Source organism: Aspergillus stella-maris (assembly GCF_047715825.1).
Source record: "Aspergillus stella-maris strain CBS 113639 unplaced genomic scaffold BDV14scaffold_11, whole genome shotgun sequence".
Classification (NCBI taxonomy): domain Eukaryota; kingdom Fungi; phylum Ascomycota; class Eurotiomycetes; order Eurotiales; family Aspergillaceae; genus Aspergillus; species Aspergillus stella-maris.
Genome location: NW_027396805.1, coordinates 403 through 17,431, shown reverse-complemented (window position 1 = coordinate 17,431; position 17,029 = coordinate 403). Strand labels below are relative to the sequence as shown.

Below are 17,029 nucleotides of genomic sequence, written 5' to 3'. Positions count from 1 at the left end.
GACTGAGCAGCGACAGAGAGATTGACAAAAAGAAAGAACCCGCCAAGAGGTCGAGTCACGAGGCACTAGTCTCAAACAGGGAATGGCCGAGGCGCCCCAGCCCGAAATCGGACCCGCAGGGCCTGTTTACTCTCCGCGCGGGACTCTTTACGAGGCAACATTTGAGTCATCTTAATAAATTAGTTGCGCCTCAGCTGAAGAACAAGATCAATTAAGTACTATATTATATTGCATTATACTTCCAATATCAACCAGCCAAAGGAATAGGAGTTGGAGTCATAGACCTCAGGTGGACTCGTACATGCATTAGCGTGGGCAGCAGCTATGTCGCCATCAATCAAAAATCTCTGATGGAGCGCTCTCTCTGCAAGGCCCAAGCTTCTTTATCAGATCACCCTTCCCGCCCGACTCTCCCCTCTGACTCTACTCTGTTTCTGTTTCTGTCTCTCTTTTTCTAGTTTCATGCTCTAGTGTCCTGAGAAACCCTCGCCACAATTATGACTGCTCAACCGGGTGGAGAACCACCCCACGACAAAACCTCCGAGTCCACTCCCTTACTCAAGGACAACTCCCGCGGACTGCAGTACTCGGGCAAGGCGGGCGACTACACTACCACTGCTGAAGCTTCAAGTTCCTCTTCATCGCACTACTCCGACGAGGAAGACCCTGCTCTGCTTGGCCTAACTCAAGTTAGCTCTATACCTGCTGCCCCCGAGGTCGACACTGGTCTAGAAAGAGTTCTCTCCGCAACAGCACATAAGAACGTGGGAGATGCGGAGTCCGGGGGCGATCAGCCTGAGGCCACTGGCTATGCTGCGCGTTTCATCAACGTCTCCCCGACCAGGTTCTGGATGATTTTCGGCGGTATACAGATGGGTTACATTATTGGATTTTTCGACTCGACTTTGATGGCCTCTAGTCATCCAGTCATTACTTCTTACTTTCATGCCTCCAACTCGGCGTCATGGCTGTCAACTGCCTTTTTGTTGACATCGACTGCTTTTCTCCCACTCTTCGGTCGCGTCTCAGACACCTTTGGCCGAAAGCCGGTTTATCTCTTTGCCATTGCCGTCTTCTTCGTTACTACCGCCTGGTGTGCCGCGGCCCAGAGCATTGGCAGCTTTATCGCTGCTCGCGCTTTCTGCGGTCTGGGTGCTGGCGGTGTCTTCTCTATGGGTATGATCCTGTCTAGTGATCTTGTCCGCATAGAATACCGCGGTATCTACCAGTCATACATAAACCTTTGTCTCGGCCTCGGTGGCTGTCTTGGTCTTGCTTTTGGCGGATACCTGTGCGATCAAGTGGGCTGGAGAGGTGCGTTCCTTGTACAGCTGCCTTTTATCTTCCTTTACTTCTTAGTCGCCTGCTGGACCACCCCAGCCGGTCTTGGCCTGAAGAACCAGGGAGGAGAAAGAATGACGTTCAAACAACTCCTTTTGAGCATCGACCTTGTGGGCTCTGCACTGCTCGTCGCGACCGTCACGGCATTGATCATGGGTCTGAACCTTGGCGGTAATGTCTACAGCTGGACTCATCCTCTCGTAATAACCTCGCTAGTTCTGTCCGTTGTCCTGGCAGCTATCTTCCTCCCCTACGAGAAGACAGTCGAGCGCGCGGTAATGCCAATTACATTCCTGACGAAGAACCCCCGTGCTGTTCTTATCTTTGGAAACTTCTTTGGTGCCATTGCCGTCAACACCATGATATTCAATGTCCCGCTGTATTTCCAAGCCGTTAAGCTCGCTAGTCCGACCGAGTCCGGTCTCAAGCTCATTGCTTCCTCATTAGCCGTGACATGCTCCAGTGTCGCCACTGGCTTCTTGATTACCTGGTCCAAGCGCACAATGCCTACTGTCCTGATTGGCGACGTCTTTATGCTCCTTGGTGGTTTGGCCGCAATGACTATGACCCCAAGCACGCCTGACTTCGTCGCTATGATCTGCGTCTCGCTCGCAAGTCTCGGCCAAGGATTTGCCTTCCCCTCTTTGATGGTCTCTGTTCTCGCGACAAGTGAAACAGATGAGCAGGCTGTTGCGACCACAACGCTCGGTCTCTTCAGGAATCTAGGCTCCGTCATGGGCGTTGCCACCAGTAGCTGGATCTTCCAGAATACCCTCTTCTACCAGCTCGAAGAGAAAGTCACTGGAGATGACAAGGACGCCATCATTCAACTCGTCCGAAAGTCCGTTCAGGCTATTGCGAAGCTTGACCCGCTGCATCAGAGTCAAGGTAAGCATCAAGCTCCTCATTTACATTTCCATAAGTATAAACTAATACCTCGCAGTGATCGACTCCTACGCAGCAGCCCTCCGCCTGACATTCGCCTCGGCAGCGTTCTTCGCAGCCCTAATGCTCCTACTGCATTTCCGCGTCCGACTCCCTCGTCTGGGCCGTAAAGCATAAGCACTTTAGCTTCGTGATCTCAGCGGTTTCGTAAGTTTTCTTAGATGTTCGTTGATTGCTTATCTTGATCGCGCTTCTCTAGATTGTGTATTGTATATATTCTGGCAGCCCCCCAAAATTGTCGCATGATTTATGCTAGATGAGTCATTGATAGATGATGAATATAACAAATGTTCTTATATTTCGTTAATACCTGGCGATACTTAGACTTGCCATTTGCCCTGCCAGATTGCCGTCTGAGCATCGCCTTAACGCTCCGGTTTGAAGCACCGGAAGGCAAATCAGTAGACAAACGGCAAGATGTAAATTCATTACAGGGGAATAACTCACATCTTTTTATTGTTGAACAACTAGTTAAGGCGGCCCACTTGGCTTGCTCTCCGCTAGTTGTTTCTTTGATACTACCTAGGTAGTACCTAGTCGCATACGGTAGCTAGATATGGTGCTATCGCTGCGGCTGAAAATCAGGCGTACCCATTCCTTTGTTCAGGTCTTTCCAGCTAAGGACCTAAGTCATAAAAACATACCCCTCCCCTCTCTTCCCATCTCACGTCAATTGCCCATCCGTTTCAACAGCACAACGACACGACCATGGCCGCACCCGCCCTCGCCGCTCTTTCCGCCAAAGCCACAATCCTTCTGATCCACGGAGGCTGGCATACCCCAGCGCACTACAGCAAACTCACCGACTACCTCGAATCCAAGGGCCACGAAGTCCACATCCCGCGCCTCGAAACAATTAATGGCGCCCGACCGCCAAATGCAGACCTCACTACTGATACAGTCCTGATCAAATCCTATGCCGAGCAACTGATCAGCAAGGGTCACAGACTGGTTGTCCTAATGCACTCGTACGGTGGGCAAGTTGGCACAAATGCGCTCTCCGGCCTTGGTCTCAACGAGCGGAGAGAAAAAGGGTTACCGGGTGGTATTGCAAGATTAGTCTACATAACAGCGTTCGCACAGTTTCCAGGAAAAACAATGATGGACCTCGTGCACGAAATGGGCGATGGGCATTTGATTCCCATTGCATTTGACTTTGACGAGGATGGGACTTGTGTAGACGCTGATCCTAAGAATCTACTTGTTGGACCTGGATTGCCGGAGGAGGAACTCGAGGAGTTTGTGGGGAGTTTGGTTAGGTGGAATGGGACGGCAATGTCGCAGCCTTTAGAGAATTGTGCGTGGATGGATGAGGGGGTTAACGTTTCGTACGTTTGTACGAGTGAGGATTTTACTGTGCCGCTGAAGTATCAGGAGATTATGGTTGAGAGGATGAGAGGGAAGGGGAAGGAGGTGAAGGTCTTTACGTTGGAGACTGGGCATTGCCCGCAGGTCACTGTGTCAGGGGAGTTGGGGAAGATTGTTGATGGGATTGTGAAGGGAGAGGAAAGTTCTTGAGTATGAGTTGTCGCTATTCAGTCTGCATGACTATCCTTCTAGTAGTTATATAGAAGTACTTGAAGACCCAGATTATAGTATAGCAACATAATGTAGTTGCTAAAAGTGCCGTGCATCTATGTAAGGTACGCAGAGTCGCGCCTCCCGTAAAGATCCCTAAGCTAGGTACTTAATACATCGCGCCTTCCTGAATAGTCATGGGTATTAGTCGCTCCTTCCGTAGCAGCCAGCGTAGTTTCCCTATCCGGAGGTCAAGAGGTCGCGTTCTTCTTGCGGTATCTGGGCACCGGCTGTAGCTTTCTTCGTTACTAAGTACTGCCTGGTGGTATTCATTGTGTGACACATTGATATCTTCACTAAATACTACACGTATTGAAACAAGTTGCGGGAAAGGCACTCCCATGCCCTGTGCGCGGATATATATCCTATGGGCGTGGGAAGATGGGGCATTGAGCATGCCAAATGGATTCGAATGCTAAGACAAAAAGCCAGTGCCTGGTGGATAAGCATATAGCTACCTTGGTACGGAGAATACATGGACATATACTTCATTCTCGAGAAAATCGGGCCGAGTGGTTAATAAGCCCGCCCCTGTCGCCCCTCAGACTCCAACTGCAACCACAATCCCGCCCCGCCTGATAAGGCGAACCTCCTTCAACAATCTTCCTCAACCCGATATTCTGAATCAATTTCTTGTTCACCAACGACTGAAAGCCGCTTGAAAAGTTCATACCCCCATCATTGCCCGCCCCCCTGGATCTACCGGCCCCTTGTGCAACCAGAGCCCCGATAAGCCGCAACAATGCCCCGCACACCCCTCCGCATCGCAATCCTCGAATGCGACACGCCCGCAGAGCGCACAAACGCCAAGTACGGCGGATACCGCGGTGTCTTTACAACGCTGTTACATGAGAGCGTGCGCGAATTGAATAATCCGAATGAAGTTGACCCGAAATCTGTCCTGAGTATTAGTGCCTACGATGTTGTTACGGAGCAGGAATATCCGGACCTGGAGGATGTTGATGCGGTTTTGCTTACGGGGTCGAGTGAGTCACAGACCACCTTCTACACGCTATTCCTAGTCCCATTGTGCTAATGGATTGTTGTTGTCGGGTAGAACACAATTCCTTTGAAGATCACCCTTGGATTCTGAAACTAGTCGAGTTCACACAAAAGGCGCTAGAGCACCCGACTGTTAAGCTACTCGGTATATGCTTCGGACACCAGATTATCGGACGCGCTCTGGGTGTTGAGGTTGGAAGAAACAGTGCGGGGTGGGAGATTGCGGTCTGCGATGTTGACCTCACAGCGAAGGGGAAGGAGTTGTTTGGGGTTGAGACTTTGGTACGTCTGCCTATTTGAGGAGTTGATTATGGGGTTTGAGTAAGACAATGCTAAAAATGATACTGCAGAAAATTCAACAAATGCACCGTGATATCGTCTTCGCATACCCCGAGGGCGTCACGTCACTGGGTACCTCGCCACGATGCGAGGTACAGGCAATGTACAAGCAGGGCAAGTTTATCACTGTACAGGGCCACCCCGAGTTTAAGGGTGATATTGTCACGGAGGTTGTCACATTGCGCGCGGAAGCCGGTGTGTTCAACAAGGAGCAGGCGGATGATGCGCTGGAGAGGGCCGTCAAGCCGCATCACGGCCTGACGATCGGAGTGGCTTTCCTAAAGTTCCTGTTGGAGTAGATTGTGCTTATTTGCATACTAGACTTGAGTCTTAGCGTTCTCGATAGAGCTGAAGAATAGATTGCGCATCGATATAGAAGCGCTCGCTTGCCACATGAATCATGGTATCTAAATACATTATTATATACTTCCTCCCCAACGAACCTCACCCTCCCGATAGTATCAAAATCACCCACTAGCCCTCGGATCCTCCCTCTCCAAGAAAGTCGGATCAACAGTAACCCTCCTCTCAAACTTCGTCCACCAATCCTGAAACGCCTTAAGCGGAACAACCTCCTGCCCCTTTCCAGACGGATCACTCCCCGCAAAACTCGCGAGGAAATTAAACGCATTCCCAATAATCCTTTGCGCAAGCACCTTCGTCGTAATCCCCCTCTGCTGCGGCGTCTGCCGCACTAATTGCGTTGACGCGCCGTTCGCTCCTGATCCTGAACCCTGCGAAGCTTCCAATTCTGCCAGTTGCGGAGCAACAACTGAAACAGCCTCAATCGATATCCCCAGCGTTGCCATCGCGCCATTCATACCAACCCCATTTTCACCTCCACTCCCCGTCGGCGGTTGAACGAGCAATATAGAAGAAGGTTTCTCGTTCGCGAGGGCGCCGATGAATTGGAATTCGGAGCCTGGGTACTGGATGTATATGGCTGCTGCTGTATCCTGAGGCAGGACTGTGCCTGGGAGAAAGAAAACGACGATTTCGGAGAATGACGGGGAGAGCGGGAGATTGAATGCGAATTTTGTGGATTGGCCGGTTGGTGAGGGGTCTACGGCGACTATGTCTGTTAGACAGGGGCGGCCGGGGAGAATGACGGAGAACATTGTGGTGAGTGGTTTGTTGGGGGTGTTTGATTAAGGAGTGGTTCGAGTGGGATGGTGGGTTGATCGGCGAGGTTAGAATGCGGAATTGGTGGTGGTGAGAGTGGTATATTCGTGAGTTGTATGTTCAAGTTCGCAAGTCCGGTGTCATGAAATGTGAAAGTGGTGTATATTCATCTTCCTACGCGGTACTTTGCGCGCGATTCGTTCCGATTCCAGCAATCTGGATGGAAGGTTGGAGAAGAAACCAAGTGACGAAATCTTGCAGATACCCTTATCGATAAGGGCTAGCGCGGCATTCGAGGTTGTCGGAGCATACTGCCATCCGGAACTGCCTGCCCCGACCATCCACGATATCACGTGCAGGGTGTTCTATGTCACGTGGATTTCAAGTACCTGGGTACTTGAAACCTGCTAACACCAAACTTGAGAAGTCTTTCCTTGCTGCAAAATCCATTAAAGCAGTATTTTTCCATTAGTTATTTCCATATCTTGTTTTTATTGCTGCTTCTCATTTCTACAAGCACAATAGCAATGATAATTAGAGCTAGTACTTTCACTTATTCTAAACACCACGATATGCCTCATACCTCGTCGCCTACTTTCTTGCCAGATTTAGCATCCCTGACCTTATATTGCCAAGCTTATGCATATAATCATTTAGTTATCCTTGCTATCAGATAATCCATACATGGTTAACTAAAATTGTGGGTGGTAGTCGCATGATCAAGTGATTAAGTAACTTGTGCTTTGTGTTAATGCGACTCCCTTTGTTCTAATCTAGGATAGGACCAACCACGCTTGTGTCACCATCATCTGTTTGTCTTAGTACTTTCTAAAAGGCCCTCCAAACTGCTGTTTTTTCTTACTACTTACAACCTCTTCTTCAGTTACTCTACGCCACCATTGTTCTTTCTTACCAGGTATAACCTCTTCTTTAGCTGCTCTATCTACATATCTTCCCTTTATGCCATCCTTCAAGTATTAGCATCAACAACAAAAGCACCACTCTTTCCACCCTCCTCCATTATTTTGGGATAAACTCCCTAAACTGTGGTTGACCAAGAGCGCGTTAAGAGAAGCCAACCGATGAAACAGATCCCTATCCTTATACCAAGGCTCCTCTTCTATCTCTCATACCTTTGCTCCTGATTTCTTGCGCAACTGCTCTACTGCTCGCTTAGAAGAAGTTAAAAGATTTTCCCGCTGTGGAGGACCGGATCTATCAGATATTAGAGATATAAGTTGTCTGCCTATTCTTCTCCTAACAACAACTATTTATAAAGCAGTTATATACTAATTAGCCTTGCTTATAGTATCCCGCACCAGCCCACTTTAATCAGTACTTATGGATCCTGCCGATTCTAGCCCGAAACGCACTATCACTAAGGGAAGCACGGCTTACGACCCCCATTTTGAGGGACATCTAAACGACCATGGTATCTTCATGCCATCTGGTACATATCCAGACGGTACTAAGCCGTCTAAGCCGGAAAACATTGCAGAAATCTTAAAGAAGACTATGGAACTCTCGACCTTTAATAGCATTATTAGAAAACTCCTTAGAGAGAGGATACAAAAACTTTACTACAGTTAACGACAAAACTTCTAATGAGCAGCTGGTAGTCAAGAAAATTCTTCCTTTTCTTGAAGGCTCGCAGCAATACTCCTTTAAAGATGGCGGCAATTACTTATTCACAAATTTGGCTCCTCTAACAGACGGCACCCTAGCTAATTCTACGCCTGATTTTTACCATGGCGCGCGCCCGAACCAGCTAAATCATAACATTTAGGAAGACCTGAGTAATAAGATTATTCCAACGCGTTGGACTGACTGTCCAATAGCACCAAACTTCTTCCTCGAGACAAAAGGTTATGATGGAACCCCCTCCGTGGTTAAACGCCAGGCTTGTTATGACGCCGCTTTGGGGGCACGAGCTATGCATGCCCTGCAGCAATATGGGGATGAGGGTAGCAGCAATAAGCCAAAAATTTACGACAATAACGCCTATAATATTGTATCTACTTTCCAAGCTGGAACTCTAGGGTTGTACGCGACTCACCCTACAATGTCTACAAATAATAATGATCCAAACCATCATACCAATTATGTGATGACCCAGGTTGGGCACTATTCATTGATAGGCAGTCCAGAATCCTATCAACAGGGATTGAGTGCTTATCGAAATGCCCAAGACCTGGCCAGAGAATTCAGGGATGACTTGATCAGGCAAGCGAATGAGCAATTCGCAGCTGACCAAATTCACGCCAGTAATTCTGATGGGCCTAAGGAAGATAACTAGTTGTTGAATTAACTTGTTTGATTATTATTCACATTGGACAGGTTGTTTTAAGAGACCAGTGCTTAGCGAATGAACCAGGAATCCCAATCCCACCTTTGTACAGTTGAAAAGCAAGCGAGCACAGCATGCCTTCCAAGGTCTGCTTTGAAATTTTGTTAAAGTCAAAAAAGAAGCTAAGAATAAGACTTTCAGCTCGCCTCGCCAGATAATCAAGCACATTCGCACTAAGAACCGTCTTCCAACATCCCGCCAGCCCACGCAGCCATAACTGTCGACGGGAACCCCAGTACCACGACTGGAAGACAGAATTCTCGAGAAGCCACGCGCCTGTCCCTTCATGGCAGAGGTTTCTCGCCCGATTGGCATTTTTAAAATAATCTGGGGGACAAAGCCAACACTTGGACTTATCGGTGCGAAGGTCAGACCTGATGGATTTAGTTACAGCCTCCGTCACAGTTGTTGTCTTGCTTTGGTTATAGAATGATTAGATTATCCTCCTTGCCTTCCTCCCCCTCCTCTTCCTTGTCCGAAACCAGATCAATTGCATCCATGAGAGCCAAGTTGATCGGCCTCTCGCGATCACCTTCCACCGGGTCCAAGTTGATTGGACGATCCACAGCACCTCCTGGTTGTATGCCCTGCTCCCCAACAGGAAGACCAGGCTGACGTATCTCCCCACGTACATCCCATAATTTATCTTGTATAGAGCACTAACTAGTATTATCAGGCCATTTACAGTTGACGCATGCTCCACCAAACACCCCTGGAAGGTAACGGCAATCGATAAAGGTTTGGCAACCTCATAGGGTGCGGCAGCGCGTACAAGGCCGCGCAAGCTGGATCACCCTTGATTTGAATAGCAGGGCATTAATGTATAAGGGTCGATGCTGCATTATTTAATCTGCCTGGATGCTGCCGCGGACAAATGGAACAGCCTGCCCTTGACGGGCCAGCAGCGCGAGCCCCACACAAGTATGTACAAAGGGTGTTAGATAATCTTGACCCTGAAGAGGAAGGGCAGGGTTCCTTTCAGGAGGTGTTATACATTCAAGCCGGTGGAAAAGAGCATGGAGGCTCACGGCGGGGGCAGCGGCGTTGTTAGTATTGGTGTTGTTGGTACTAGTAACACTTGTATAGAATGGTTCATTTTATCAGCTTTCTATACAAAAAGCTTATGAAAACAAGCGATCTGTACAGGGAAGTCAGTAACAGTATCCAGATAAAGAGGAAAGAGACTTAATAAGCAGGCTCATACGCCATGGTAGGTGGTGGTAGTGGTAGTAGTGGTGGTTGGTGAAGAGAAGAAGGAGAGGAATGAGAGATCCTAAGAAGAGGCCTTGCTGTGTTGCTTAGTCGGCAGCACACCCAGCCACTCTACTTAAGTATGCCTACTCCGTACTAGACCATATACATATCATAGCTAATTCAAGTCATTTGGCAGACATTCAAGCGAACATTCGAGCAGGCGTTGAGGCCAGCGTACAGCAATTCAAGCGGACCTTCAAGCAGACATTCGATATCCTCTGTTTTGAAATGGAGGCTGCTGGACTTATGGACGAACTTCCATCACTTGTTATACGAGGAATCTGTGACTACTGCAACTCTCATAAGCATAAAGAGTGGCAACCATATGCTGCCTTTGTTGCCGCTGCCCACGCAAAAGCTGTGCTGATGTAGGTTCCCTTTCAGGAGCGGGCTGCTGAAATGGAAAAATTGAAGCCTGAAAAACACCACTGGATGGTACCTTTTCGGAAAAACCCGGGGTTCATGGGCCGAGAAGGAGAAATCGCCCAGGTTGAAGAACTGTTTGGAAAGGTGAATGGGCCGTTCAAAGTCGCTCTTTATGGGTTGGGTGGTGTTGGGAAAACTCAAATTGCCCTTGAATTGGCCTATCGCGTACGCGAGAGAGACCCCATATGCTCTGTGTTTTGGATCCCGTGCACCAGCAACGCGAGTGTTGAACAAGCGTTCATGGGCATCGCGCAGACCATAGGACTGCAGGAAGTAAAGCTATCTAATGCAAAAGAGCGTGTCAAGGCCTATCTTAGTCCGGCCAGCGGCCGGAATTGGCTTCTGATTTTTGACAGTGCGGACGATATGGACATGTGGATTGGGGATAGTCCTGCTGCGACAGAACTGGCAGACTTTTTGCTCCCTAGTAAGAAGGGCCATATACTTTCTACCATCCGTAATCGGAAACTAGCAGTGAGACTGGCATCGCCTTTTGTGGTCGATGTCTCTGAACCGGACGCACAGACCAGTGTGATGATTTTGGAGGCGGCACTGCAAAGGAAAGAGCTGCTCGAGAACAGGGACGAAACGATCACTATTCTTGAGCACCTGACTTTCTTACCGCTGGCAATTACACAGGCAGCGGCATATATCAACTCCAATGGTATTGAGATCTCTGACTACATCTCATTATTGGAAGAGCAAGAGTCCGACATCGTTGAATTACTTAGTGAAGACTATGGTGATGACGGGCGGTATCAAAACATTCAAAATCCAGTTGCCACTACCTGGTTGATCTCATTTCAGCAAATTCAGCGCTTGAATCCGTTAGCAGCTGACTATCTCTCATTCATGGCATGTATCAACCCACGTGAAATTCCACAGTTTTTACTTCCCGATGCTCCCTCAAAAAAGAAGAAGCTTGATGCAATTGGTCTACTTAAGGCATTCTCCTTTGTCAGTGAGCAGATAAAAGACCATGCTTTAAGCCTACACCGATTAGTGCACCTCTCAACACGGAACTGGCTAAGAAGGAAACATCAATTTAGTCAGCGAAGTTACAGCCAAACACCTGACTAAAGTCTTTCCAGACCATGAGCACAAGAACCAAAAAACGTGGAGAGGATACCTACCGCATGCTATTTTGTTGATGAATGAAAGTGATTTCCAAAAGGAGCGAGAGTCCTTCAAGAAGTTAGTCCAGAACATTGGGAGGTGTTTGCGGGCAGATGGACGATACCATGAAGCTGCTGCGTTATTCGAGGATATTGTGAGATTGCAAAGGACGAAAGGAGGTGATACTAATGATCCCTCGGCGATGGATAGTATGGCCGATCTAGCACTGACATATGATTACCAGGGACGATGGAAGGAGGCAGAGGAGCTGGGAGTGCAGGTCATGGAGGTCCACAGTCAGGTTCTCGGGACAGAGCATCCTTATACTCTAACCAACATGGCAAACCTGGCGTCAACCTTGTGCAATCAGGGACGATGGCATGAAGCTGAGAAGCTAGAGGTGCAAGTCTTGGAGACAAAGAAAACAGTACTAGGAGCCGAGCATCCTGATACTCTAACCAGCATGGCGAACCTGGCATCAATCTACTGGAATCGGGGACGATGGGATGAAGCTGAGAAGCAAGAGGTGCAAGTCATAGAGACATTAAAGACAGTGCTAGGAGCCAAGCATCCTAATACTCTTACCAGCATGGCAAACCTGGCATCAACCTTGTGCAACCAGGGACGATGGGATGAAGCTGAGAAGCTAAATATGCAAGTCATGGAGACATCAAAGACAGTGCTGGGACCCGAGCATCCTAGTACTTTGACTAGTATGAACAATTTGGCCCATACTTGGCATTCTCAACAAAAGTTCCATGATGCCCTAGCTTTGATGGAAGAATGTCTTACTCTTCGAAAAGAAGTGCTAGGACCCTCCCATCCCGATTTCATATGTTCCTCGCGCTCCTTGAGAGACTGGAAGGACTGCGCAACTTTCAATTAACAAGCATTCTCAACGTTCAGGCCAGGTGGAAGGGATTCACTTCACTGAATAAATCCACCAAAGAGTTCCTCCAGCAGTGTTAATTACCAAGCCCCATGATGACTGTGAAAACCATACTGTCCCGCATTAGTGTCGTGGACGCTCATCAACTACCATAAAACAGCTCCTTGGAAGTCATCCTTTCTTATAGCCTCGAGGAGCAATTCTCAGGCATAGAAGATTTAAAACAGGCTTTAAATTAGGGGCAATAGTGGCATTGCTTTTCCACTTCATGTACTTCTCAGTGGGTGCACGCCTTGCTGCTTGTGTACGAGAGCGAGCAAACAGTGGATTTTGGCATAGGTCTCCGCGCACGCAGAGTAGCTCATTTCTTCTATTCTGTCCGGTAGAAAGTCCTATACGAGGGAGTACCCTTCTATGTCCACATCAGAGCCGTGCGATACTGTGACCATGTAATAGCGGCTTCCCGGAAGAATTGGGCAATTTCTGATATGGCCCTTGAAGTGTCTTTAGCCAGCCTTGTAGATTAATGCCGCTTAGCATTCTTGACACCATGTAATCTCACATCTTACCCCATTATTTCAAGCTTACCTAAGAAGCACATTATCCAGATTGGTACCTGCCCTTGCTTTGGCACGGGCTCCGAGTGCAAGTGGGCACTGGAACATTTTAGGGCTCTTCGCCAGTTGCAGGGGTTGTATTTCGCCCCAATAATAGAGAGTATCCATCGCTTCCCACCGAGGTGTCATATCACGTGAGAGGGGGTGGGGGATGCGCGTTCCTTTTCAGGCGGGGTCTGGTCCGTGGTTCCTTCCTTCCTTGTTCGGCAGCAGAGCCTCAACAAGGAAGAAACGGATCAGGTCAGGTACTGTGGCTCTGTGCGAACCAGCATGGCGACTTCCGCCTTCCCCACGAAACAGTATACATCCGAGCAATTCGTTGAAAGCTGCGGCGCTGTTCTTCTCGACTTTACCCCTCCATCCTCCCGAGTCTGTCTAATACAATATCTCGAGACGAACGAATGGCTCCTCCCGAAAGGCCGTCGGAACATTGGCGAGTCTAGACGCGAGGCTGCCCTACGCGAAGTCAAAGAAGAGACGGGGTATGAGTGCCGCATTTACCCCGTGGCAATGCTTACTCGGGCTCCACGATCAGAGGATGCTGAGAATGTTTTTGATGAGGTCCGCATCTGTCCTGGTATTGAGGAGCCGTTTATGCTTACTGTTAGGGAGTTGGGTGAGGAGGATGGAGTCAAGGTTATCTGGTGGTTTGTTGCTTGTGTTGAAATGAACACTGGTGATTTGACTAGAGGAGTGCAGGGGAGTGCAGACTTTGGAGCCGAATTTTTTGAGTATGAAGAGGCATTGCAGAAGCTTGAGTTTCAGACTGATCGGGATGTTCTGGCTAGGGCTATTGAGATGGTTGAAGGCTCTTCCATAGTATGAGTGCTGTATAATTGACTAGATGTGATCCAAGGAGTGACTAGGGTGAGATATATACAAAACAAGTCCAATCTCTGCCAACCCCTTTCGCACACCGACCTTTCTACTCGATCCACTTAACACCGTACCCCTCAGAGTTGCAGTCATGCAACGCAATTGACCATAGCCAGTAACCCAAACTACTGGTTAACAGGCTGAGCAATAACGTCCGACCCCTCAACAATCGCACCCTCCGTCTGAGTCCCGGGTGTCTCCCCCGGCGTCTTACAAACATAAACCGGAGTGCCGGCATGAGAATTCAAGATCGCCCTCGCAATAACACTCCCAACAGGCTCCGGCGCGGAGTGAGAAATCAGGACATCAAAGTCCTCGACGTCGTCGATGCCTGTGGGAAAGGTGAAGGCGAAGCTGCTATCGGTGCAGGGGAACCAGATTGTGCTGTCGAGGGCGCCGATTGTCCTATTGCTTTGTTAGCATGGGGATTGCATGATGATGTGGATTGGGGAAGTGAATATACCAGGCGGTTGAGCAGGTGGTGTACGCGCCACCGGTTAGGTCCTGCACGGTGAAGTCGATACGGGCGGTTTGGGACTCGGTCAGGGTTTTGACGGAGAGAGGTTCGAGTTTGAGAACGTGGGCGTCGCCGAACTGCGCCCTGGCCGTGGATGCGGCGGCGAGGATGGTCGAGATGGCAGCGAACGACTTCATCTTGATAAAGAATTTTGTAGTGATCGAGAGAACAAGACACTGTATAAAAGCTCGGTGATACTGTAGATTGTTGGGCTCTTGTGATGCTGTGATGATGTCCCCTGCCCGGTTCTTGAATGGTATTTATACTTTGATCCAAGCCCCTGCTGCCCGTCTTCCAGGGTCGCCGTCTACACGAAGTACATACTCAGCCGCATCCAAATACGGCGACCTTCGAGACAAGATCTATTTTAGACGGCGATCACTTATAGATCGAGTTTAGATCTCACACAGGAGGATTTCCAGTCGCTGCCTGGCCCCGGTGTTCGGAACTCCGGGTGCGACATACATACTCATGGACGGCCTTACAGCTTCATCTGCTGGAGAGAGATGATCATTGGATATACTGAACTGTGAGACTCACTTCTTAACCGATTGTGTGGGATAGTTGAGTACACTCATGTGCTGTTCCATCTTGCTGCTCTGACTAATGTGAGCTGGATAGCTGTGTCGCGGGTACTGTGGTTAGGAACCTGAAATAGCCATTGTACGCTGGATCTTGCTGAGCCATATTTGATGATTGATATGGGTTTCCTGAGCAAGGCTTGACATAACTGTGGCTTGCACTTTATTCGATGCCGTAGCCCGTGATATGCTCGCTATTCCCCTGCTAGTCGCGGGAAGGGTACAGACAGCCCTAGAGCACCTCCTAGCTCTGCTAGAAAAGGCTGCATCACCGTAATTACCGTACTTCGCCCAGAAATGCGCACAGAGAGCTTGGAATAATTGTTTTGTTTACTATAGAGCCTTACTATAGTTTGGAATTCTTCATGGACTTGGCGATATTCAACGCTTCGTCCAGCTTCGGTCCCCAGGCCAGAACATCATTCTCTGCAGCCGCCCCCTCCGAGGTAATGCTCTGGGAGTCTTCCTCCTCGGTCCACCGTTTTTTCCCTGCACCTAACCACGCCGCTATCTCACGTGCAACACCATCAACATCCTCAAATGGCAAATGATGCGTTGTCTTCTTGATTACAACCTCCTTCACTCTTCCCGCTGGAGCACCACCACTCCCGCTAATCCCTCTCCCTGTCCGCTCCATCCTTTCTTTCCTAAGTCGAGGTGTGGAAACCGGACTCCGTTCGCCGTAAAGGTATAATACACTCGGCCGAAGATGCTTGATTAACTTCCATAGCAGGATTGGCTCGTACCGGTAGAACGGAGATATCGCGTGCGAAGGACCAATGACGTCCGGCCTGGAGGTGTCACCAGAGCCAGGTTGAATGTTTTTGAAGTTGGCGCGTAGGTACGGGCTTACTTCGTGCACGACCGGGGTCGTTAATGTTACCGTAGTCGTCGATGACGGAGGCGACGAGGTCTCTTGAGAGCTCGCATCACGAATTCCATATTGTAACCACTTCTCAAACACCCTTGGATCCCAAATTTTGTACTGTTTTTGAAGATACGCTTCTGCTTCCTCTCGGGAGGACCAACTGTGGTCCATGGCTAGCGACCGCTTGATGAATTGTGGGCCCATTCCGTCAAAGATATCTTTGACTATCACGGGCTCTATAAGGACCAAGGCCTTGAGGAGGCGGGGGTGCAGGAGGGATAGTAGAGCGCTGTTCCGAAAACATCAGAGGCATTGCCATGTGCAGGGAGGTTCTTAGTGGGTTTACTCACAGATGTCCAGCACCAATGCTGTGGCCGATTCCGACTATTGGTCCGGGCATGTCGGCTTGGAACTTGTTGATCATGTATAGTAAGTCCCGCGGGTGGTCAAACCATGACGCTATAGACTCAGTTCAGTCGGCGACGCCTCGGTCCAAAGATAAGAGGATGGTCTCACGATCAGCTCCCAAGCTCTCTTTGTTCAGCACTCCGCTAGCGTTTTGATTGACCGCATCGGCAATCCAGATTGCGCGAATGCGAATATCGTTCTGACTTAACTTTCGGTACACTCCTTCCCAGATAGGCTCATAGATTTCCTAGTACAAATACCCACCAAGTAAGCAGGCATCCCATGTTTGTGGTAGCTTGTAGTACAAACACATGGAAAGCAACGGGGCCTACCTTTGGATATCCAGATCCATGCGCACCGATGATAGTGAGGTCGTCTTGGCCTGGATTAGGGTTTGACCTTGGCGTATACTTTTTCAGGACAAGCTTCAGTGCCCCTGCTGAGCCGGGGGTTGTAGCGCAGGGGTATTCCCGGACGTGCTGCGCCTCAACAACATGTTCTTCGATTGTAAACGGGAACGAAGGCCCAGACGACGGCATTTTGAAATTGAGGGGAGCAGGCCCTCGGGCTTCTGTCCTAAAGAAACTATATTGTCAACATCTGACAGTGGTTGTGGGCCTTGAAGAGGAATTATAAGACCCCTCCATACCGGCTGTCCGTTGACCGAGGCTCAGATTCAATGCATATTCCGGAAAAAGCAGCCGGCTTTTACAACCAATATGTTGCTACCGCAGCCCCCCTGCATCCGCATAGGCATCTTCCTGGCAGCGGTGAATCAAGAAATAGAGAGCTGAAATGTGGAT

General features: G+C 49.1%; 10 protein-coding genes across 10 annotated transcripts; 7 read left to right on the top strand and 3 right to left on the bottom strand.

Moving 5' to 3' along the window:
- The first annotated feature begins 273 nt into the window (after positions 1–273).
- Positions 274–2,588, top strand: BDV14DRAFT_13700 (putative MFS multidrug transporter). The gene is made up of 2 exons (XM_073766258.1): positions 274–2,229; positions 2,285–2,588. The coding sequence occupies exons 1-2, from the start codon at positions 498–500 to the stop codon at positions 2,401–2,403; spliced, it is 1,851 nt and encodes a 616-aa protein (XP_073630766.1). The 5' UTR covers positions 274–497; the 3' UTR covers positions 2,404–2,588.
- A 342-nt stretch (positions 2,589–2,930) lies between these two features.
- Positions 2,931–3,918, top strand: BDV14DRAFT_168451 (alpha/beta hydrolase). The gene has a single exon (XM_073767848.1). The coding sequence runs from the start codon at positions 2,995–2,997 to the stop codon at positions 3,802–3,804; it is 810 nt and encodes a 269-aa protein (XP_073630765.1). The 5' UTR covers positions 2,931–2,994; the 3' UTR covers positions 3,805–3,918.
- A 483-nt stretch (positions 3,919–4,401) lies between these two features.
- BDV14DRAFT_13684 (type 1 glutamine amidotransferase) lies at positions 4,402–5,588 on the top strand. The gene is made up of 3 exons (XM_073766253.1): positions 4,402–4,850; positions 4,922–5,148; positions 5,217–5,588. The coding sequence occupies exons 1-3, from the start codon at positions 4,607–4,609 to the stop codon at positions 5,502–5,504; spliced, it is 759 nt and encodes a 252-aa protein (XP_073630764.1). The 5' UTR covers positions 4,402–4,606; the 3' UTR covers positions 5,505–5,588.
- BDV14DRAFT_13677 (OPI10 family protein) lies at positions 5,589–6,408 on the bottom strand. The gene has a single exon (XM_073766251.1). It carries the CDS (start codon positions 6,321–6,323, stop codon positions 5,673–5,675), a length of 651 nt encoding a protein of 216 aa, XP_073630763.1. The 5' UTR covers positions 6,324–6,408; the 3' UTR covers positions 5,589–5,672.
- An 818-nt stretch (positions 6,409–7,226) lies between these two features.
- Positions 7,227–8,006, top strand: BDV14DRAFT_13673 (uncharacterized protein). The gene is made up of 2 exons (XM_073766248.1): positions 7,227–7,243; positions 7,637–8,006. Exon 2 carries the CDS (start codon positions 7,669–7,671, stop codon positions 7,915–7,917), a length of 249 nt encoding a protein of 82 aa, XP_073630762.1. The 5' UTR covers positions 7,227–7,243; positions 7,637–7,668; the 3' UTR covers positions 7,918–8,006.
- Positions 8,007–8,260: 254 nt separating this feature from the next.
- Positions 8,261–8,614, top strand: BDV14DRAFT_168448 (uncharacterized protein; the record flags this gene model as incomplete). Its single annotated transcript, XM_073767847.1, has 1 exon — positions 8,261–8,614. A coding segment is annotated over one exon (354 nt), but the record flags the coding sequence as incomplete, so codon positions are not given.
- A 1,713-nt stretch (positions 8,615–10,327) lies between these two features.
- Positions 10,328–12,356, top strand: BDV14DRAFT_197439 (P-loop containing nucleoside triphosphate hydrolase protein; the record flags this gene model as incomplete). The annotated part of the gene is made up of 2 exons (XM_073772691.1): positions 10,328–11,315; positions 11,446–12,356. 2 exons carry the CDS (start codon positions 10,328–10,330, stop codon positions 12,354–12,356), a joined length of 1,899 nt encoding a protein of 632 aa, XP_073630760.1.
- Positions 12,357–13,246: 890 nt separating this feature from the next.
- On the top strand, positions 13,247–13,801 carry BDV14DRAFT_197438 (putative NUDIX domain; the record flags this gene model as incomplete). Its single annotated transcript, XM_073772690.1, has 1 exon — positions 13,247–13,801. The coding sequence occupies one exon, from the start codon at positions 13,247–13,249 to the stop codon at positions 13,799–13,801; it is 555 nt and encodes a 184-aa protein (XP_073630759.1).
- Positions 13,802–13,977: 176 nt separating this feature from the next.
- On the bottom strand, positions 13,978–14,506 carry BDV14DRAFT_197437 (uncharacterized protein; the record flags this gene model as incomplete). Its single annotated transcript, XM_073772689.1, has 2 exons — positions 13,978–14,257; positions 14,316–14,506. 2 exons carry the CDS (start codon positions 14,504–14,506, stop codon positions 13,978–13,980), a joined length of 471 nt encoding a protein of 156 aa, XP_073630758.1.
- A 547-nt stretch (positions 14,507–15,053) lies between these two features.
- Positions 15,054–16,813, bottom strand: BDV14DRAFT_13636 (Alpha/beta hydrolase family-domain-containing protein). The gene is made up of 4 exons (XM_073766237.1): positions 16,559–16,813; positions 16,335–16,473; positions 16,169–16,277; positions 15,054–16,107 (listed from the first exon to the last, which is right to left on the bottom strand). Exons 1-4 carry the CDS (start codon positions 16,763–16,765, stop codon positions 15,297–15,299), a joined length of 1,266 nt encoding a protein of 421 aa, XP_073630757.1. The 5' UTR covers positions 16,766–16,813; the 3' UTR covers positions 15,054–15,296.
- Positions 16,814–17,029: the final 216 nt, after the last annotated feature.